This window comes from Echinops telfairi, unplaced genomic scaffold, assembly GCF_000313985.2.
Source record: "Echinops telfairi isolate 266 unplaced genomic scaffold, ASM31398v2 ScPeMD7_7424;HRSCAF=8462, whole genome shotgun sequence".
Lineage (NCBI taxonomy): Eukaryota > Metazoa > Chordata > Mammalia > Afrosoricida > Tenrecidae > Echinops > Echinops telfairi.
In genome coordinates, this window is record NW_022111324.1 from 7,120,419 (window position 1) to 7,142,284 (window position 21,866).

The window sequence follows — 21,866 nt, forward strand, 5'->3', positions numbered from 1 at the left end:
ATAATTTAACTGTTCATTTCTTGTATTATATATTTATCTGTATATGATTTAACAGTTCATTTCTTGTTATATTCTAATTATCTTTACAAATAAATATATTAAATTATCAGGAATTTGGTTTCATCTCTCTAGAGAACCCTGTCTAACACAGTCCCCAAGCCCAGTGATACCTTCATCTATATGGTTTTCATTGGCTGATCTTTCAAAAGTAGGCCGACAGGCCTTTGTAGTCTGGAATCTCCACTAACATCTGCCGGGTAATTTGGTAATACAGACTTCTTGGTTGACAGTTGATTGGTGGCCGAGTTTGAGGTTCTGTGGCAGAGAATTGAACCCAGGTGTCTCCCTCATGGAAATCAAGAATTTGACTACTGAAGCACTTTCTCTAGTGATGGGAGAGGAGAAATGAGAAGTACAGTGCTTTATGAGCGGTGTACCCATAGCCCCATAAGTGAATGCAGTATTTCCTCATCTGTTTAAAAGCCAAAAAAAATTCTGTGAGATTGGTATTTGTCCTTAAGGGGCTGGAAGTTTGCATTTTGAGAAAGCATTTAGTTACCATTTCAATTTCTTTAATAGGTGTAGGCTTTTCGCTTTTGTACTACATTAGACCCTCAATCAAATTTATGTGATTATTCCTGTGTTCCTTTTTTTTTTAATGGTCATTCATGTGTTTTTTGAAAATTGCATTTTTAAATACTAAGAACTTAGATTTGTTCTAAGTCCTTCCTTTTATAGCAGACACATTTTAGTCCTCAAAGTGACATATTTGCAAACAATGTCACTTTAAAATGTTAAAAATTAGAAAGGTCACTTTGAGGACTAAGGTGCACCTGAGCCAAGTCATGGTATTTTCAGTCACTTCATCTGCAAAGAAAAACTGAACAATGAATACAGAAAACGGAAGAATTGATGCATTTGAATTATGGTATGGGCAAAGAATGTGGGATATACTATGAACTCCAGAAGAAGTATCCTTTATTTCTTGGAAAAAGTACTTTCAAAATGCTCCTTGGAAGCAAGGGTGGCAAAATTCTACCCCATGGACATAGTATCAGGAAGGCAGTGCTTCCTTGTGTTGTACAGAAGCTTGTTGTGAGTTGGAACTCAGAGAACCTAGCAACAGCCATTTGTATTTCTCCTCCCCATCATCAACAGTTGTGGTTCAGAGGTAGGATTCATGTCTTCCATGAAGGAGACCTGGGATTGCTTCCCAGCCAAGGTACTGCAGGCGCAGCCACCACTTAGTCACTGGAGGCTGCATGTTGCTGTTAATGCTTAAAGGCATCCCCACAGCTGGACTAGAAGGGCAGGGCAATCTCTTTAGGAAGAATCAGCCAGAGACAATCCTGTGGATTGCAATGGACTGATCCATTACCAGGAGGGAGCAGTCCCTGCGGGGAAAGGTCAGGGAGAATGATGAGGAAGACCTTCATTGAGATGGGTTGGCATAGTGTCGGCAGCAGTGAGCTCAGACATAGGAACAATTGTGAGAATGGCACAGGACCAGGTAATGTTTTGTTCTATTGTACAGAGTCCCTATGAGTCAGAAGTGACCTCAACAACACTCAGCAACATTTTTATTTTGTGAACACAGTACAAATGACAATTCTGTGTAAGGTGTTTCCGCTGCCATTGGTTGTATTTGTTCCTTTATGCAGTTGATTTTGCTGTTCATTGTTTAGTAGTCTTAGATGTATTTTTTCAAACTGATAGACACGAGGCCATAGTATTTAATGTCCCTAGCTTTGAAGCATTTTGTGTGTAGTTTCTGTTCCTCCGCAGTCGGTCAGTCTTCTCCCCTGGAAGGAAGAGCTACCTGTGAGATGTGAGTGTAGGTGATCACCCAGTTCCTCGGGGTGTGAGTGAAATGCACAAGGCAAAAGTCAGGCAGTCGGCTTTTCTTTCACACCTCCCTAAAATGAGGGGGATCTTTAATTGTGCAGGCAGTGCCTATACCAGAAGAAGCCTTAGCCTTTCAGATTTGTAGTTTCTTTGAAAAGTAGTCGGTGATAACAGTTGTACTCATATGAGAAGCTTGGTAAAAGGAAGGATAACCCAGTGGAGGGTCTGCTGTGTGGACAACACTTTAAGCACTCTCTTTTCTACCCTTACATTCTACTCTTACTTAAACGTCTGAGGACACGGAGTTAGAAGTCTCCCCAGGGCTCCAGCAAGATGAAGAATTCCGCTCTACTACTAAAGCCTTCTTCTGAGTCCCGTGGCTTCTATAGTCATCACCCAATTTTGTCTGCTCTTTTTATTTCTGGAAATCTTTCAAAATGTCAAGTTCTGTGATGTCTCTCCCCAGAGCTTTTTCTTCCTTCTCTATTTCTTGACCACCATCTCCATAGCATTTTTGGAATGATGAAAAGAAGCTATGCTAAGGCTCCCATCTTCCAATAGAAATCTTACTTGGCTGGCTGGGTCATCTGTACTTTCCCAGGGTCGAGCCCAATGTTACCATGTATCAGAGCCTCGGGAAATATTTCTAGAATAAATTTCAGAATGAGAATGACTGGATTACTTTCAGAATGAAGATGTGTCCTGATAGTCTCAAGAACTAGTAAAACTTTCATAATCCTTAATAATCTACCAAATATGGTATATCCTCAGTACTTGCTCCCAAAATATTTCCTAATGATGAAGGCCAGTTTATCAGGGAGATACATCCTAACGCTAGAGACCCAGGTTACAGGCAAGAAAACACAGAAGGGTAAAGAAAAACAGACACGTCAACAATAATTGTTAGATACAGGAATAATCCATTTCAAAAATATTTTGGACAAAAATAAACACTGCTGGAGAAGATATGAACACCACCACCAATTTTGATGTGACTTTGTTTAACCTACCAACTGCAGAAATCACGTCCCTGTCAAGCACACATGGACACTCTCCGGAATGAGCTCAGCCATAAAACAAGTCTCAGCATGTTTTAGAGCATCAATACCATACAAAGGATGTCCTGACAGCAACAGAGGTAAATTAGAAGTCAACAACATTTGGGGAATTTGAGGCAATCCCTAAACATGGGTCAAAGAAGAAAATCACAGGGAAAATGTAAAGTTTTGTGAACTGAATGGAAAGCACAACGTATGAAAATGCATGAAGTGCTGCTCAAGCACTGCTTAGAGGAAACCTAATGAGAAAAGAAATGTCTCAAGCCAGAACTTGAAACTTCTTCAATTAAATGGAAAAGGAGAGGAAAATGAAACAGAAATATGGAGCTTATAAAAACTAGAGTAAAAGTAAATGCAGTAGCAAATAAAAGCAATGAAATTAAAAAATGATTCTCTGAAAAGAGCAATGAAATGGACAGATATTTCAGAAAAAACGAGGACACCGCAAGCACAATCCAAAGTGAAGGCCATCACTAATTCCACACAGAAGTTGATTCTGCTTGTACTGCAGTTTCTGCTTTTGTTTTGGGATGTAATTCACCCGCTAAAGTGTACAGCGCGATGAACTTTAGCATGTTATTGAAGTTGTGGAATCATAACCATTACTTGATTCCAGAACACTTCGCCCCCAGAAGTAATCAGGTCTTCATTAGCTGTCATTTTCCATCAGTGTTACCTCCCTTCTCACCTCTCACCTTCAGTCTAGCTCCTAATGACCACTGATAGATTTATTTCTATGGATTTGCCTATTCTGAATCTTTCAGTAAATAAACCAAGCCCACCACCCACAAATCAATTCTGACTCATAGTGACAGGAGCCGACAACAAAGGTTTACCAGACTCTGTCAACGGTAGACAACAGACACTGCTGGCACTGGGATTCGACCCAGGTGTGGTGGCCCCAAGGCAGAGTACTAACCACTGTATGGTCATGGCATTTTAGGGTGTTTCCAAGGTCCATTCATGTTGCAGAAATTTAACAGTATGAGAGGGAGTCAGAAAGCACTGCTATTAGAGTTCCAGTTCAGACTTACATCAGTTTATTCCAAACAAAACGTGTCTCAGCAGTCTCTGCAATTCATGGGCGGCTGCAGACGAAGTCTGTCAGCAATACCCTTGCCTTAGTCTCCTTATGGGGCCTTCAACAAAAAGGTGTGGTCAAAATAGTGAGCCATAGAAGTCTGCTGGAGATGTAATGGTGACTGTGTTTGGAATTCCAAGTGGATAATAACAGATTTTCCCAAAGGACAAAGCCAATCAAGGGCGGTTATTAGATGTTTTACGAAAACTGCAAAGGCTCTAATGAGAAAGGCTAGGACAGTTAGGCTGAGGAGCTTTTCCCATCATGGCCATGTACCTGCCTTGAGGCCTGTAAGAACTGTCCTTGGAGAATTTCATTGGTAAATGGCACCCCATCCACCTCCAGCCCTGATATGTTGCCCTTTCAGATGTCTCTTTTGTTCCTAAAACTAAGAGAAGATTTTAAAGGAACGGGATTTCCATCCTTTGATGATGCCCAAACTGTGGTTTCACCATGGTATAGATTGAAGAGCACAGAAATCTTTGGGGGAAAAGTAGAGAGATGGAAACACCACCCCAGAAGTATGTAGACCTAGATGGAGACTGTGAGGGGGCCCCCCAAAAAACGATGCTCATTTGTTTGTTTGATGTGAAAGGGATAATACATTTGGAGTTCATTCCACCAGGTCCGACTGTTAATCAAGCTTTCTATTTAGATGTTCTGAAAAGATTGCATAACAATGTGCAACAAAAAAGGCCTGCTGAGATAGTTGATTGTGCCAGCCTGGCCTATAAACACAAGTGGGATTAACTGAAGGGCAGAGAGATAAATGGCTTGTTGAGTCTTGCCTTTCTTGTCTCTCGCTTTTTGATCATCGGACCAGTGTGCGGCTGCCTTGCTTGTCCTGTGCCTCAATTTAAAGGCTACACTACCTGTGGGACGCCTAGCCTGTGGACTGTGTCGCTGTAAATTGAGGTCCCTTTAAGAGATCGCTGGAGCTGGGGACTGGCAGTTGGTGACCTGGCTGGCAGTTGGTGACCTGCCTTCTGATTGGCTGCTGTGCTGACATAGCCTAGCTCTCTCTATAAATAGAGGAAGATCTGGCAGCAGACTGGACTGGAAGGGCTGCTAGTTTCTCACTTCTCTCTCACGGCAGTGAGTTGAATTGAGCCATTTGTAGTGCTTTATAATTTAACTGTTTCTTTCTTGTATTATATATTTAACTGTATATGATTTAACAGTTCATTCCTTGTTATATATCTAATTATCTTTATAAATAGATATATTAAATTATCAGCAATTTGGTTTTATCTCTCTAGAGAACCCTGTCTAACACACCTGCTTTGTGGCAGGCAGAGAACTGGTTTTGCCACCACAGCAGTGCACCTGCTCAGGCAGTCATCTCTGTGCCAGGTCCTGGCAAAACCCAGGCCCCTCCGACCCCACGCACGTGACTCGGCTGACCTAGCTTTGTGAGGCTTTCTTTTGTTTCCGCCAATGCAGAGGGACGTGAAAGGACAGTGATCCGACAACACAGAAGAGGTAAAGAAAAAAATGAGGGAGGTTCTGTCAGCCCCCCAAACAGATGACTTTGTAAAATGTTTCTAAGAATCGAATTACAGATTTGACAAATACATTAAGTGTAATGGAGAGAACTTTGAAGGTGGATACGGTTATTTTGTTAGAAAAATACTTTTTTATTTATGCTAGGCTAAAGAAGTCAGATGCAGAAGACTGCAAATTAAGTGTTTTCCTTCATAAGAAAGATTTAGAAAAGCAAATCTGTACAGGTCAGAAGCAAATGATTCAGGGATGTATCTGCAAATGGGCATCTTTGTGGGGTGCTGGAATCACCGGAGTGAGATGGTTGCAGAGCTCTGTAAATATGCTTAAGAAAAAGAAACAACTTTGAATTCTATACTTAAATTGGGTGAATTTATTGGAGTATCAACTATACCTCAATAAAATAGTATAAAAAATTTTTTTATACTATTTGCAAGAAGCAAAAGGAGGGGCCAGAAATGTTACTTCTATTCTGTATATAACTTCACACTAACCCATGTAAATAGATGATGGCATCCTGTTTTATTGTTGAGGACATTAGGGTTTAAACGCTAAACTCACCGCCACCAAGTCCATTCGGACTCATCGTGAGCCTATATAGAGGCCAGGGCAGAACTGCCTCTGTGGGTTTCCCAGACTCACAGGAGTAGAAAGCCTTCTTCCCCCAAAGAACCGCTGCTGGCTTCCCACGCTGAGGTTGTGGTTAGCGGCCCCTGTCTTCCCCACTACCTGACAGCGTTAGCAGAACTAAATTGTTCCATTTAGATTACCCAAGTGATTAGAATTTGAGGCCGTATCTTCCCATCATAGCTATATGTTAATTGGAATGTGATTTACTATTTAGGAGTAAATTAACCTAATGATGATGCTTTTAAGTTGTTACAGGGCTATAGTCTCATAGTGAAGCTCTTGGAATTCATATAGAAGACATCTAAAATGTGATTGAAGGATTGCAGCCAGATGTTGGCTAGATTAAATTCACTAATGAGATTTGACTGGCATTGTTTTTGTCAGCCAGTGGAATTTAAGGAGATGCTAAATTTTAGTGGTCTGAAAGAGGTAGTAGAGAATGGAATATAAGCCATTGTAAGCCAAGAAATACAGTTTTGTGAAATTAGGCAGTTTCAATTGCAAAGTGTTTAAAGGTACCCAGAGGAAAAATCAGATTTTAAATAAGATGGAGCGTACACTGAAACTTGGCAGTAGGACAGAAATGAGAAAGGGCATTTACCTTTCTACAGAATGTGGAAAGGTCATCATGAAATGTGTCAAGTGTGAATAAAAAGTGAATTTCAATGTGCCAAATGCAGGATTCAACATACTGTCAGGAGCTCTGATGTAGATTGGTCTGATTAATTTAGAAGTGGAAAGAAAAATGAATGAAAATCTGATACATAATATCCACAAATGTATAACTATGTTTAGGGCCCACAGCAATAAGGAATAAAATTACCTAAGTCATAGCATTTATATTTTTGAGGTGAACACATACATTTTCAGTTAAAATAGTATGACAGGTATGTGTTTCTCGATCACTCGAGACAATATAACTAGTGTTGGGCAGCATTGTACGAGGTGGGGAAGAATAGAGTTGCTGTTGAACTAGGTAATGTCTGGAGTTTCTCTTAGGTCTGGAGTATGTGAAAGAAACTTGTCCTGAAACTTGAAATGAGAAGAGTTGAGTGCTCATTGTTCTCTAATGTAGTCCAAGAGATGGGTTCACAGTGCACTGTGAAACCAAGACCAGACTGTTAGAATTTGGGATAAAGCTGTTGGGGGCCGGGGTGTCTTCTTTAGCTTTAATAATAGATTTTATCACAACAAATACATCTTTTGCATACGACAGTGTTGCTGTGTGTGATAGTATGCTTACGTTTGAAAGACAGGGCACTGATGGGGCAGTAGGTTATGTGTTGGGCTGCTAGCCATAAGGCCAGCAGTTCAAATCCACTGGCCACTCCTCTGAAGAAATGGGAAGTTGCCTGTTCCCATAAAGATTTAAATGTTATCGTTCAGAGACCCTAAGGAGCAGTAATGGGCTGCCCTGTACAGCCAGTGTAGGTTGGAATGGACTCAGTGGCAGTACGTTTTTGTTTCTGTTTCAGTTTGAAATATTCATTTAAATTGGCCTGGTTTTTTTTTATAATGTATCCGGAGTTTTCTATACCTCACAGGAGTATTATTCGTGTATGTGTCTCGTTCGGTTCTCTGTCTTAGGAAAAAGCCCTACTTTGGTTCTGCTTTATCCATGTATGAGTAATTAAGTTTTACAACCTAATCAATTTCACTAAGTTCACTTCCGTCGACTTTAGGCTTTGTAATGTGACCCTTACTGAGCATTCGTGCTATCCTATCTTTTGTGGACAACATCAGAACTCCAGCTTACTGGTGACAGTGACATCTGCTTTGGGGAAGATTGTACTCCATAAGCCACTTCTTTTGTAGACCAAGTGACGTGACATTCCTTAAGCCTCTGAGACCTAACAGGTTTAACATCTATTTTACACGTATACTGTCCGAAGTGATAGCTTCTAGCCACATATAACTTGTGAGCATTTAAAATGTGGGTGTAGTTCAAACTGAGATGTGCCATACATGTAAAATTAAGACCCATGGTTGTGATAATAGGTAAGTGTTGAGATGTTAACCGTGAGGTTGGCAGTTCAAACCCACCAGCTGCTCTGCAGGAGAAAGAAAGATAACCTGGGAAACCCTGTATAGGGTAGTTATGAATTGAAATACACTTGCTGGTAATGGGTTAGTGTAACATGTTAATTACACATGATTTTCAAAGACATTATGAATAAAGGTAAAATAATTCATTAATATTTTAAAATATTGATTTAACCTTAAAATAATTTTTTGATCTATTGATTCAATAAGGCTTTTGGGTTTTACTTTTGTTTTCTATTTTTATTATTTTCCATAGAACTAGTGGGATATGCACAATTCTTTTTCTTTTTTTGATCATTTTATTAAGGGTTCTTACAATGCTTATTACAATTCATACATCAATTGTATCAGGCATATTTGTACATATGTTGCCACCATTCTTTTCTAGACAGTTACTTTCTATTGAGCCCTTGGTATCAGCTTCTCTTTTTTCCCTCAGCCCCCACCCTGACCCTCATGAACTCTTGATAGATTATAAATTATTATTATTTTCATATCTCACACCAACCACTGTCTCCCTTCCCCCGTGGTTTCTGCTGTTCTTTCCCCTGGAGGGGTGTGTGTGGTTGTGCGTCAATCAGTTTCCCCTTCTTCTCCTCCTTCCCCCTTCCCATCTGGTATCTCTCTTCCCATTCCTGCCCCTGGGTTGTATGTGTCATGAGCTCTTATTTCTCATCTACATCTGTGTAGATGCTCTGGTCTAGTCTGAAGTGAGAGGTATCACTGGGGTCAAGGTGGTGGGGGTGAGGAAGCCTCAAGGAACCAGAGGAATGTTCTGTGTTTCATTGGTGCTTTACTGCACCCTGGTTGACTCATCCCTTCCCTGTGACCGCTCTGTGGGAGGTGTTCCATTGTCTACAGAGGGGCTTTGGGTCTCTGCCCTGACCCCCCCTCATTCTCAACCCTTTGGTTTTGTTTGTTTGATAAGAGTCTTCTGATGTCTGTTACCTGGGCCCATTGACACCTCATGAGTTCACAGGCTGGTGTACTTCTTCCATGTGAGCTTGTTGTTTCTCTGTTGGATGGCTGCTTGTTTGACTTCAAGCCCCAGATGCTATATCTCTTAGTAGCCGAGCACCATCTGCCTTCTTTACCACATTTGCTTATGCACCCATTTTGTCTTCAGCGATGGTGTGGGGAGGATGGAGAGGGTGAGCTTCTCAGATTGCCAATTTATTAGAACATCATGTTCTTGTATTGAGGGAGGGTATGAGCAGAGACCCAAAGTCCGTCCACTATTTCAATATATTGCCATATAAATATATGTACATAGGCCCATACCTCTTTTTATGGATTAGTATAGTTACATATGGACACCCCTATGCTTACACCTCTATCCATAGCTTTGCTTCCTAGATCCTTCCTGTTTCCTTTGACCTCTCTCTTGCCCCACCATCATGCTCGCCCTACTTCTGCCTCATAGGACTTCCTCTCAGCTAGATTGCTGTTGGGATATGCACAATTTTATGTGTATAAGGGGATACCCCTCAAAATCAGCCCCCCCCCACACACACACAAAGCTATGTATTTAATTTTTTTTACAAAACAACCTTATCACTTTCAAAGTACTCTCCATTACACTTAATACTTTTGTCAAATCTGCAACTCCATTCTTGGAAACATTTTTCGAACTCATCTGGATCGCTGACAGCACCTCCCTCATTTTTTCTTCACCTCTTCTATGTACATCAAACTGCTGTCCTTTCATGTCCGTTTTCACTCACAGAAATAAAAGGAAATCTCATGGAACGAGGTCAGGTGTTTGGGGCAAGAGAGGCTTGTTGGTTTTTTGCCAAAAACCGGCACACATAGATGACTGCATAAGCAGGTGCATTGTCGTGGTGGCAAAACCAGACCTCTGTCTGCCACAAATCAGGCCTTTTTGGTCACACACTGTTGCGTAATCTTTTCAGAACCTCTAAATAAAAGGCTTGATTAACAGCCTGACCTGGTGGAATGCACTCCATCTCCAGTACAAGGCGAAATTTTCTTCCATTCCGGAAGTTTCTGAATGTACAGAATGTTGTTCTAAGGCACCGAACAACAGTATTCCAAACCAACTCACTACCATTGACTTGATTTCAAACCATAATGACCCTATAAGACAGGCTAGAACTGTCCTTGTGAGTTTCTGGGACTGGAACTCGTTACAGTGGTAGAAAGCCTCGTCTTTCTCCCAAGGAGTGGCTTTCGAACTGCTGAACCTGCAGTTAGCCCAACGCATAACTACTACCCCACCAGGGCTGCCAGAACAACAGTAACATGAGCAAAATATTGAATGACACAGGAAGCGTCAAAAGAAAATGGAAGGAGGAGTTCACAGAGTCACTGTGCCAAAAAGATTTGACCAACATACAACCATTTCCAAAGGTAGAACACAGTCAAGAACCAATGGTATTGAAGGAGTCCAAACTTTGGAGAAGGCATTGGTATAAGACAAAGCTCTAGCCTGTCCCTGCCTCAGTCCTGCCGAGGCTGCGACTGCGGTAGGAGGAAGAGGCGGTGTTGGCCTCACTGGCCCGTTGCCGCTATACCTTGCAACCTTATCTCAGCTCAAAATGAACTATATGCCCGGCACTGCCAGCCTCATCGAAGACATCGACAAAAAGCATTGGTCCTGCTTCGAGATGGAAGGACACTATAGGCTTTTTAAGAAGCATTGATCAATTTGCTAACTTAGTGCTCCATCAGACTATGGAGCGTATTCATGTGGGGAAAAAATACGGTGATATTCCTCGAGGGATTTTTGTGGTCAGAGGAGAAAATGTGGTCCTCCGAGGAGAAATAGACTTGGAAAAGGCGAGGGGCACGCCCCTCCCGCAAGTGTCTGTTGAAGAACTCCTAGAAGAGCGAAGGGTGGAACAGCAGACCAAGCGAGAAGCAGCGGCGCTGCAAGCTCGGGCTCTGCAGGCTCGAGGCCTCTCCGTTCCTCGAGTAGAGACTCTGGATGAGTGCTGAGCCTTTGCTCGAGGCCAGGGGCACGAGCTGTCACTGACATGAAAGTGACATCCTGGGCACCTTCGACCAGAGACTGCTAAACGTTGAAAATCCTTTTTATTTTACTGATGTCACCTGACGAAATCATGTGGTGTTTTCGGTTTGTTTGTTTGTTTTAGTAACAAAATCATTGTGAAAAGACAGTGGCCTGGACTCCTTTCTTACATCACCGTGGAGCCAGCAGCTACTTCTTTATTTTGCTTGCCTTGTTCCACATTAGGCTTTATAAGGGACCTTCTTTACTTGTAAATAAAGTGTGAATCTCAAAACTCTCAATTTATCCCCCACATTTACGTTGCCTTCAGTGAACAACAGGTAAAATTAATACTCTGCTTTCAAAGGTATGAGCAGTCTACACTGGAATTTCCCCCTCCTGTCACAATTTCAAGTTGCTAGTTACTTATAAAGAGATATTTCTTACTACCTAAAAAAAGCTCTAGACATGCCCAAATTAGAAGCACTAACTAGTCTATGCCAAGCGATGTGGAAGACTGCCAACTGGCCAGCTGACTGGAAGCAATTGTGCTGGTGAAGACTATTGAAACTCCCATGGATTGCCAGAAGAATCAGTACCATACGTCTTTCTTGGAGGGAATACAGCCAGACTGCTCCTGAGGATGAGGTTGGTGAGACTTTGTCTCATGGTACTTGGGCATGTTATCAGGAGGAAGACCTTCAATGTGATGGTTGCCACAGTGGCTGCCCACACAATGGAATCAAACCATTACCATAGTGCGTCTGTGCAGGACCAGGCAGTGTGTTGATGTGTTGTTGTACTCTGAATTGGAACTGATTCAAAGGCCCTTAGCAACAATATGTGTGTGATATTTCTATTGGACAATGCTGGTCTGAGACATTCTATAAATCCCCGTGAATATGTTTTAGTTTGCACTTGTGATACTTTTAATGTCACTTATACCCAAATGTTTGTTTTTCTTGAATTTTAGAGAAATTTAGATACCTTGATTTTTTTTTCTTAAGGTATCTCCAAACAATCTTCATTTTTCATACTGACCTTTATGAAGTAATATTGTATTTTATTGCTTACATGACTATAAATTTTTTTTTAAACCAGAATGGGCTTTTTGAGAGCTGATAGTTATTTTAGAGTAGTTACTTAAATTACTTAATGTAATGGCGGCATCTAGGTAAACATGCTTAATTATTTTTGTGGTACTTCAGACTTCCAGATTTTACATTTTGAACAAAAGATTGACTTTTGAGTAGCTACTCTCTGTGTAGTGTGCGCTTACTTTATTTCTACTGCCTCTTACAGTAGAGCGCATTGCTTTGGTTCTGAAATGTTTATTATATTATCATAGAATCAGCAAACAAGGTTAATAAAAAAGTAGTGTCTAGGTCATTAGATAGTGTATTACTTACTCAGCTGATTGTAGAATATGACGGAATAAAGTCACCACACGTCCAAAAACACCTTCTGAGTTATTCTCTAACCTGATTCCCTTTTTTCAGGCACTACAGACACCCCCTCCAACAACACGGCCACAGTGATCTCCACCGCCCCTCCAGCCTCCTCAGCGGTCACACCCCCCTCTTTAAGCCCCTCCCCTTCTGCCTCCGCCTCCGCCTCTGAGGCGTCCAGTGCCAGTGAGACCAGCACAACACAGACCACCTCCACTCCTCTGTCCTCCCCTCTTGGGACCAGCCAGGTGATGGTGACTGCGTCAGGCTTGCAAACAGCAGCAGCAGCTGCTGCCCTCCAAGGAGCTGCACAGCTGCCAGCCAACGCCAGTCTTGCTGCCATGGCTGCTGCTGCAGGACTCAGCCCAGGCCTGATGGCACCCTCTCAGTTTGCAGCTGGGTAAGGAGAGCCCCTCTCACTCACATCTGAGAAAGACTTTTAGAAGAGACTTTTATATCTTAATCATAATAACAAAACAACTCTTTGCACAAGTACCTCTTTGAATTGGGTTACTCTGTAAGTGCTCCTGGACCATGGCTGAAGTGGCTGCACCTTTATTTCCATGTAAAAAATGCAGAACAAGTCACGGAGAACCTCAGGGATGGGGCACCAAGAAAGCCCCAAATGCTTCTGACACTCTGCTTTCTCCATTCAACTCTCACTTCTCTGCTCTTGGTTTTCCATCATGGATGAGAGGTGCAGTCATGAGAGTCCGCATTTTGTATTACACTTGTCAACTGTGTCTAAAATCTACCCCTTTCCCTGGAGTGTTTTCATTTGGGGGCCTGGGTGTGGGGCAAGAGAGAGAAAGAGAGAAAGAAGTACTTCAGTGAGAAGTCAAAGTGACGTTATGAGTTTGAAATTTGACGTGGATCTAAGTCTTGTTTTACCTTGTGCCCGTGAGCACCCAGGGAAGCAGTCTCCATGAAGCACGCCCCTCACCATGTGAGAGGCTATGGAAAATAGCCATTCCCATGGACTTCCCCAGCTGGGTTTTCCTGCTCCTCATCCATTTGAGGGTGGTGTCAAGCTGACAGCTTCGTCTTCGTGGTAATAAAGTGACCTTTGTTTGGACTTGCAGAGGTGCCTTACTCAGTCTCAATCCAGGAACCTTGGGCGGTGCGCTCAGCCCGGCTCTGATGAGCAACAGTACACTGGCAACTATTCAAGGTCAGTACAATCCTTTTACTTAATTGAGGTTGGTAGGCCAAATGCATTTGGGAACCTAAGATCTACAGAGTTGATTGCTTTCTTTACAAAGTCAATAAAATATATCTTCCTAGTATTCTCTGCTTTCAGCTGTGATCTATCTGACTTCCTCTTCTGAATCCAACTTGACTACCTGGCAGCTCCCTGTCAATATACTGATGTAACCATTTTTAAATTATCTTCAGCAAAAAATTTTTTTGTTTCCCAAAAGATTCTAAGTTTTATTTTCACATGTATGGGAAAGGAGAATGGCGGGGTGGTGGCAGGGGGGCGGGATCCTTCTTCCAAACGCCAGTCTCCCTGTCTCTGTTTTCAGGGTATGCATATAGGCTTAGCGAAACGATTCTTTCAGACACAAGTCTTGGAATGACAGGTACATGCTAGGAAAATAAATTTTGTTTTAGTATAGATCTTATGTCACAGGGCTTCCATTACTTAATTCTCACTACCATCATGTCAGAGCAACACCCTTCAGGTTCCTGAGTCTGTAGCTGTTTACTGGAGTAGAGTCTTCAGCACAATTTTAATTTTGATGTTAATATGATTTGGTAATTAATATGATGCTAATATCTCATTTTCTTTGAGGTCACCTTTCTTTGGAATGCGCATAAATATGTATCTGTTCCAGTCAATTAGGAACCCTGTTTGCATAGTGGTTACATGTTGGGCCGCTAACTGCAAGGTCGGCAGTTCAAAACCACCAACCACTCAGTGGAAGAAAGAGGAGACTTTCTACTCCCACAAAGAGTTAGTCTTGGAAACCCACATGGACAGTTCTACTCAGTCCTACTCTGTCTGCTGTGAGTTGGCATCGACTCAACAGCAATGAGTGAGTTTCAGGCAGTTGGCCACAGAGATGTCTTCCAGTTTCTTGGCCTAGACGTGTGCTTTCACTGCTGCATAAGTTTGCTCAAACATTGTAATTGGTATTCCATCAATTCTTGGGGCCTTGTTTTTCACTAATGCATTGTGGAGCTTAGAATTCTTCCTTCAGTACCATCAGTGCCTGATTGTACGCTACCTCTTTAAATGATTGAGTGTCGACGTTGTGCTACCGTGTCTCACTGTATTCCTTTTATCTTTTTTGGATGCTTCCTGCATTAGATATTTTGCCCATAGAATCCTTCAAGATTATAACTCCAGGCTTGATTCCCTTTTTCTTCAATTTTCTCAGCTTGAGATAGGCTGAGTGTGTTCTTTTTTGGTATTGTAAATTCGGGTCTTTATATATTTGATTATAATTTTTTTGTCTTTTCGGGCTGCCTTTTGAAATTTCCTGTTCATCTTTTTTCACATCATCTTTTCCATTTGTTTTAGCTACTCAGTGTTCAAGGGACAGCTTTAGCGTGTCTTCTGACAGCCAGCCCCTGTAGTCCCTTCTTCATGTATGATGTTTTTGATATCATCCCATAACTCCTCTGTTCATTAGTGTTCATTATATCAAATCAGACTCTAGATGGTCTCTCTATTCAGGTGGAATATACTCAGGGTTGTATATTGGCTCTTGTGGACTCATTTTAATTTTCTTCAACTTCAGCCTGAACTTACATATGAGTAATGGATAATCTGTTCCCTAATTGATCCCTGACCTTGCTTTGGCTGGTGATACTGAACTTCTCCATTGTTTCTTCCAACAGATGTAGTTAGTTAGAGTCCTTTGTATTCCATCTGCTGTGAGGTCCAGTGAATAGTCACTGTTTATGTTGTTGAGAAAGGATATGGCAGTAAAGAAGTTGTTGGTCTACCATGTGATCTCCAACTTCATTTCCATTACCCAGGCCATATTTTCCAACTGCCGATCCTTCCTTTGTTTCCAGCTTTCACATTCTAATTACCAATAATTATCGATGGATTGTGACTATATTAGCTTGATCAATTTTGAACTGAAGAAGTTGGTAGAATCTTTCCATTTCTTCATAAATGGTTTTGTAGTGGTGGGAAAATTTATAAATAGTTGTATTGATGTTCCTTGTAGGCATGTAGATAGTGGCCTCTCACAGACAGCATTGCACTTTAAGACAAATCTTAAAATGTATCACCTACATTTCCAAATCTCTGATTTCCCCCTTCGGTAGATTTATTACTCTCATTGATACAAGTCATAGAAATCAAAATCCTTTTTGAAGTCTCAGGAAGTGAAAATCACACTTTGTACTTGGTATATTACCAAATGAGTAAAACCATATAGAATAATTGAATCCATCAAATAATTGAGTAATTAAATGGCATTTTGAAAGCCTTGGCATGGTAGGGGACTTGTTTTGTAGGTGCCTTAATAGTGCGGTGGGCTAATTGTTGGGCCACAAACTGCAAGGTCAGCTGTTTGAAACCACCAACCACTGCGAGGGAGAAAGATGAAGCTTTCTACTTCTGTAAAGAGTTACTTACCATCTTTGAAACCCACAGGGGCAGTTCTACCCTATCTAATTAGGGTTGCTTTGAGTTAGAATCCATCTTTTAGTTACATTTATAACTACACACTAATTATATTGTATGAATATACAATAATTATATAATTTATTTTAGAACAAAATTTCTTTGAACGATCATTTCCATGTTACATACTATTCTATAAGGTTTTCCCAGCTTGTCAGTGATATCAATTTGCTTGATAAAACCTGAGTATATATTTTTTATGTTCCTGGTTTATCTTTTGAGTAGCGGTAGTTTAAAGCATTCAATCTTCTTTAAAATCAAAATTGTTGGATTAAAAAAATACTTGTAGGTAGATGGAGTAAAGTACGTATTTTGGATAAAAACTCGACCCTTCAATTCATCACACAATCTTTACTCCCATCACCATCTTCCTTTTGCACTGGAATAGGCTTTCAATGTTGTAGTATCTTTCCAACATCATAAATGCACTGAGTTCATGCTGTCAGTGTAGCTCTGCTTGAGGAAAAGTGTAAACGAGAGGCTGAGAGGCAAGAAAACGCAAGCGTGGGATCTCTCTGGCGTGGGATCCGGCTCCTCCGTGATGATGCTAATCTCCATCTTGCCTGTTTTGGGGTTTTGTTCTTCAGCTCTTGCTTCTGGAGGCTCTCTTCCAATAACATCACTGGATGCAACGGGGAACCTGGTATTTGCCAATGCAGGAGGAGCCCCCAACATCGTGACTGCCCCTCTGTTCCTGAACCCTCAGAACCTCTCTCTGCTCACCAGCAACCCAGTTAGCTTGGTCTCTGCTGCTGCAGCCTCTGCAGGGAACTCTGGACCTGTTGCCAGCCTTCACGCCACCTCCACCTCAGCTGAGTCCATCCAGAACTCTCTCTTCACAGTGACCTCTGCCAGCGGGGCTGCTTCCACCACCACTACCGCCTCCAAGGCACAGTGAGCTGGGCTGTTGCCAGCCTTTGTCACTGTGGTGATTGGCTGCCAGCCAGGTTCACAAACTGAAAATGTGATTGGCTTCCTCTCACCATGTTGCTGAGGGCACAGGAGAGAAGAAAAAAACCACACACATGGGTGGGGGTGGGGGGTGGGGGGATGAAGACGGGACAACATTTGCCTAATTTTGTAATAAAACACTGTCTTTTCAGGATTGCTTCATGGATTGGAGAACTTTCTAACCAAAAATGTTAAAAAAAAAAATGCAGAAACAAAAAAAAAATCAAAAACAAAAAATAAGTGAAAGGACTACTTATCATTTCCAGCAGTCATAATGACAATGACGAGTTAAGGTGGGTTACCACTTCCAGTAGAGGAAGAGGATTCATTGTTTATCTACATTTCTTTCTTTTTTCTTTAAAAAAATCATTTTTATAGGTCTGTTGTACAGGCCATTAAGTCATAACAAGGTGTTTATAATCATATCAATTGTGTTGGGGGTTCCTTTTTAACTGGTACAATTTAGGCAGGCCTGTATTACTGTATCTCTATAATTGTTGTTGTTATTGTTTATATATATATATACATATATATAGTTTGGACACATTTATCTCTTGCTCCTGGATCCTGTTTCAGTGAGCTCCCACACTGTGGGGAGGGAGGGTTTCTGGGTAAGGGATGACTTACGTTCTTGAACTTCGGGGAATATCCTTGCTGGTTTCCTTATCCTTGATGACTCTTACAGAGGTGCTAGAAAATAGTTTTCTTTTTCCACTTATGCAAGAGGCTTGGTCTAGAAGCTGAAGGCAATGTGTGCACACGCTCCCATTCCACACTCCCCTTCCCCCATCAGGTGGTGCCTTTGGAGCACTTTTGGGTAGGAAGGAATTCCTGCTGAACTGTAGCTCTCTATCACCCCCAAATCATTGAATGACCTTGGGGCCCACAACCTGTGTGCGGTGCGTCAGTGCTGTTGCCGCTGCTTTGGATGGGAAGGGCAGCGTGCGTTGCAGGGCAGGTTTGGTTCCAAAGAGCAAAGACTACTGCAGACACCTGACTTGGTGGTTCTCCTGATTTCTCATCTCCTGAAAAAATGCTCCTACTGTTTGGTTGGTTAGTTGGTTATTTGGTTTCCATGTTATGGAATTTTTTCATCCAAACTTTTCTTTTAACTTACTTGGCAAAGAACCAATTGACTTAGGATATTGGGAAATCTCTCCCATTAATTTTTTTTTTGATCTGAAAGAAGTGTGATAAGAATCTGTGAAGTTACACTTTCCCTCTACCCCAAACTTCCTTTTCATTGGCTGGCATGCACATTTCTCTCACCCTAAGACTCTCCTTGGCTCTCTCCCTCAAGGGGGCAGGCATGTTGTCTATAAAGCCTTGGAGAAATGGACTGTAAGTAGGGACTTTGCGCTCAACTTGGTCGTGCCCTTGATGTGTCAGTGGAGCGCCCGCTAAATCGGTCTGAGAGTCCGTGTGGAAAGGAGCGAGCCTCTCATGGTTTTCAGGGCGTTGCTAGACTATATCAATGGGCCAATGAAAAGGAAGAGTTTCTAAAAGTGGATGAAGAGGAATGAGGGTACTATGGATATGAGAGCCCCCTTTTTGGTTGATGAACTATGATTATAGTTTCTGTACCAAAACACAAAGGAGGAAGACGGTTTCGGAAAGAGGGGATCACCGCAGTGGAGGTCATCCAAGCTCCTTTCTTTGAGAGGAGTAAGCCGTTCCTGTGTGGTGTCTCTGGGTGCCTGTTTATATATCCAGTGGTCCAACACTGCACTGTCCCCCTCCCCAGGTAGGAGACCAGAGACGTCCAACAGGTGGTTGTCAACTTGACCATGTCCCCATGGGAACTTGGCCTCCGTGAGCTTGTCCCTGTCCCCGTGTTCTGTTCAGAGAGGCAGCGAGACAGGCACAGTGTGGGCCTTCATGATTAGAGCGGGGGGATAATTGCATCGATGGTAAAAAAACAGAAATGTTTTGGTCCCCCTCCTTTTTTCCCTGTAGTTCCTTCTGTCATCTCCTATCATTTCAGAAAGTACTTCATTCCCAACCCCACTCTTCTCCTCACCTCTCCCTTCCCCTTCCCTAGAGCCCCTCCAGATTCAGTCCACTGCACGCAGGGAAACTAACAAATATCCGTCTACCTTTATGTGTGGTGTGGTTGTTTTATGTTCGTCTTTTTTTTTTTAAACTAAGCTTGAACCAAAGTCAATTTTTAGCAAGCTGCTGTACTAATAATGGACTAGTTTATGAAGTGCAGTTCAGACACATTGAGATAGATGCTACTGACAATTTTATTTTCATTTGTCTTTATTAATTTTATATAAAAGTTGCTGCTTGTTTTTAATCTTTTATGTTGGTAAGTTGTAATTTCCTCTGGGCAGACTTTAACTTGATTTTTAACTAGTTTATTTAGTGTGGTGTATAAATACAATGGTAGTGTTAGTCATTAATTCCTCTCTAGCTATTTCTTTGATGTAGTTGAATCTAGTTTTCTCTCCTGACTTGACATATCTCTAACTTTAGTCTGTGCAAGTGATTTTTCGGGCTATCAATAATACTGTCGTCGCCCACAGTAGTGGGACCCTCCTGGGGGAGTGGTGAAAGTTCAGATGCAGGATTCAGGGAGGGAAGTGTTGGTGCCCACCCCCACCCCCAGCACCAGATTAGAGGTTATAGCATTCATTTCCCAAAATTGCTACCAAAGGAAATGTCAATTCCCAAGCAGGTCTGGCCCATTGGATTAAGAGGAAGGGCGCGGGAAAACAGCTTCTGTTTCTACGTAGTTCAGAAGATGTTCCCACTCCCCAGACGGCGATAGTAAAGGAGATTTAGCTTGCATGTCCGTGCAGTGGTCCTTTACTCCTGCCTTTCTCAGCATTCTGGGATAAGAGGACTCTGCCTTTTTGTGGGTGGGTGGGTGGGTCACTTTATGAGAGTGGACCTTAAACCAGCATTTTTTTTTAAATGTGTTTCAAAGTAGAAACAAATACCTTTAAATTTTCTTTTTCTCTTTAAAATAAGTTGTAGAGTGGAAGGTACATTTACACATGCACATGTGGAACACTAAGATAGCATGGTGTAGCTAGGTGATTCGCCTAACATCTACTCCCTATCATATCCCTAGGTAGTCTCCTTCATGTTGCTTCACTATGAACATCTTGGTCCCTTTTTATTTTATTTTGTCATCTCAAGAGATGCTTTTGGATTGAATGAACTCTCTCCTATCGTAAGGTACTCGAGCTTAACTCTCAGCCACCTTATGGGAGAATCTAGAAACCAAAAGGGGCCATTTAACCAAAAAGAGGTGGTTGATCTGGTTTCTGCATTTTGAAAAGGAGAGGCCAGATAGGCCACCACAGTTCATTCTTTCATCCTTTCTTGCCTCTGAAATTTAAGCAAACTTTATTTCATCCCTCAATTTGGTTAACATAGACTAAGCCAAAGACTAACTCTAAATGCATCTATTAGTGATACTCGACTAGCCCATAATAATGGGCCCTCCCTCGGGAGGGGTGAATGTAATTGTTAGAACTTCTGTTTATCACAAGCAGTGCAACGTGATCATCAACTTACTCACACCCAGCATCAGTCTGAAGGACAGAGCAGAAAGGAAGACTAGGAAAGGGCTTCTCAGTGGAGCAGATCTTTCCTTCCCGTTTCAGAAAGAAGGTGGTTGCTGTGTTGGTTGGAATGTTTCTGGAGTTACATAGTAGTTTTTTGGAATTAAGAGAAATCATTTGATACCGTTCATTTATGTGAAAAGGAAGATCGGTACCATCCTAATTGTCTCAACTTACGATCAATAAATGGAGCCAGAAGAATTCTTTTTGTATAGGGCCGTACTCTGTGTGGACATAGTAGAATTAACAATCTCAAAAAGAAATACAAGATAGATGAAAAAACTCTAATGAGACCATCTTGCTAATTTGTCCTACATCATTCATTCGTTCATTCATTGTTGGGAAAAAGCACAATTATACCTCTTAATGTTAGTTTGTTACATTATCCCTTATTTATTTAGGAAGATGGAGGAAGACCTTGTGTGTTTTATCCAGAAGCACAGATTCTTTCTTGACACAGTATCTCAGCTCAGCCCAGTTTTTACCATTAAAATACCTATTTAAATTTCTGGAAACGCTGGATACTTTATCAATAGACAGAAAATTCATGTCAATTTCTGAAGCTATACATCATCATGGAAAACCTCACAGTTGGACTTGGCTGACAGAAGACACTTTGTACAGTCCAGAATTGTTTCCAAACCATCTCATCCTCACACACCTTTCTCTATTGAGAAAGACAGGTGAAATCGCTAGACGCAGGGAAAGGAGAAACAGCTCTCCTTGGTCTCTCTCCCAGGAGGCAGTGGTGGGAGAAGGGAAATGGCATGTGGTGCTGGCAGTCTCCTGTGGTCTAAGACCCGGCGAAGGCTTCCCAACGACCAGTGTGCCACTGGAGAGAGGGTTTGTGCATGGCAGTATGGGAGTAGGAGTATGAGCAAACACTGTCTCATTCCATTAGCACCAGAAACCCCGTTTATTGGAGGTGAAAATGTTAACCAACTTATCAATATTGATGGGGGAGGAGGGCTAAAGGTCTAAACTTTTTAAAGTATTCAAGTGGGCAAGAACTGATGGGCTAATCTGCTCATAACAGCTATGAATTCATGTTTGCAGGTGATGTAAAAAGCATTTGAATGGCGATTTCTTTTTCATGTCATCCTCGCCCTACCCGT

At 41.8% G+C, this 21,866-nt stretch overlaps 2 protein-coding genes across 4 annotated transcripts in view; both read left to right on the forward strand.

Moving 5' to 3' along the window:
• POU2F1 (POU class 2 homeobox 1) overlaps nucleotides 1-17,240 on the forward strand; it is a 126,915-nt gene extending 109,675 nt beyond the window's left edge. For all 3 annotated transcript variants that reach the window (XM_004706752.2, XM_045298071.1, XM_045298070.1), the window contains 3 exons: nucleotides 12,631-12,979; nucleotides 13,662-13,750; nucleotides 16,813-17,240. In XM_004706752.2, the coding sequence (XP_004706809.1) occupies nucleotides 12,631-12,979; nucleotides 13,662-13,750; nucleotides 16,813-17,123 (749 nt within the window). In that variant the 3' untranslated portion in view covers nucleotides 17,124-17,240. The remainder of the gene's footprint in view (nucleotides 1-12,630; nucleotides 12,980-13,661; nucleotides 13,751-16,812) is intronic.
• Nucleotides 10,719-11,118, forward strand: LOC105978993 (U6 snRNA-associated Sm-like protein LSm1). The gene is given in 3 exon segments (XM_013005676.2): nucleotides 10,719-10,770; nucleotides 10,773-10,796; nucleotides 10,799-11,118. Coding segments are annotated over 3 exon segments (396 nt in total).
• Nucleotides 17,241-21,866: the final 4,626 nt, after the last annotated feature.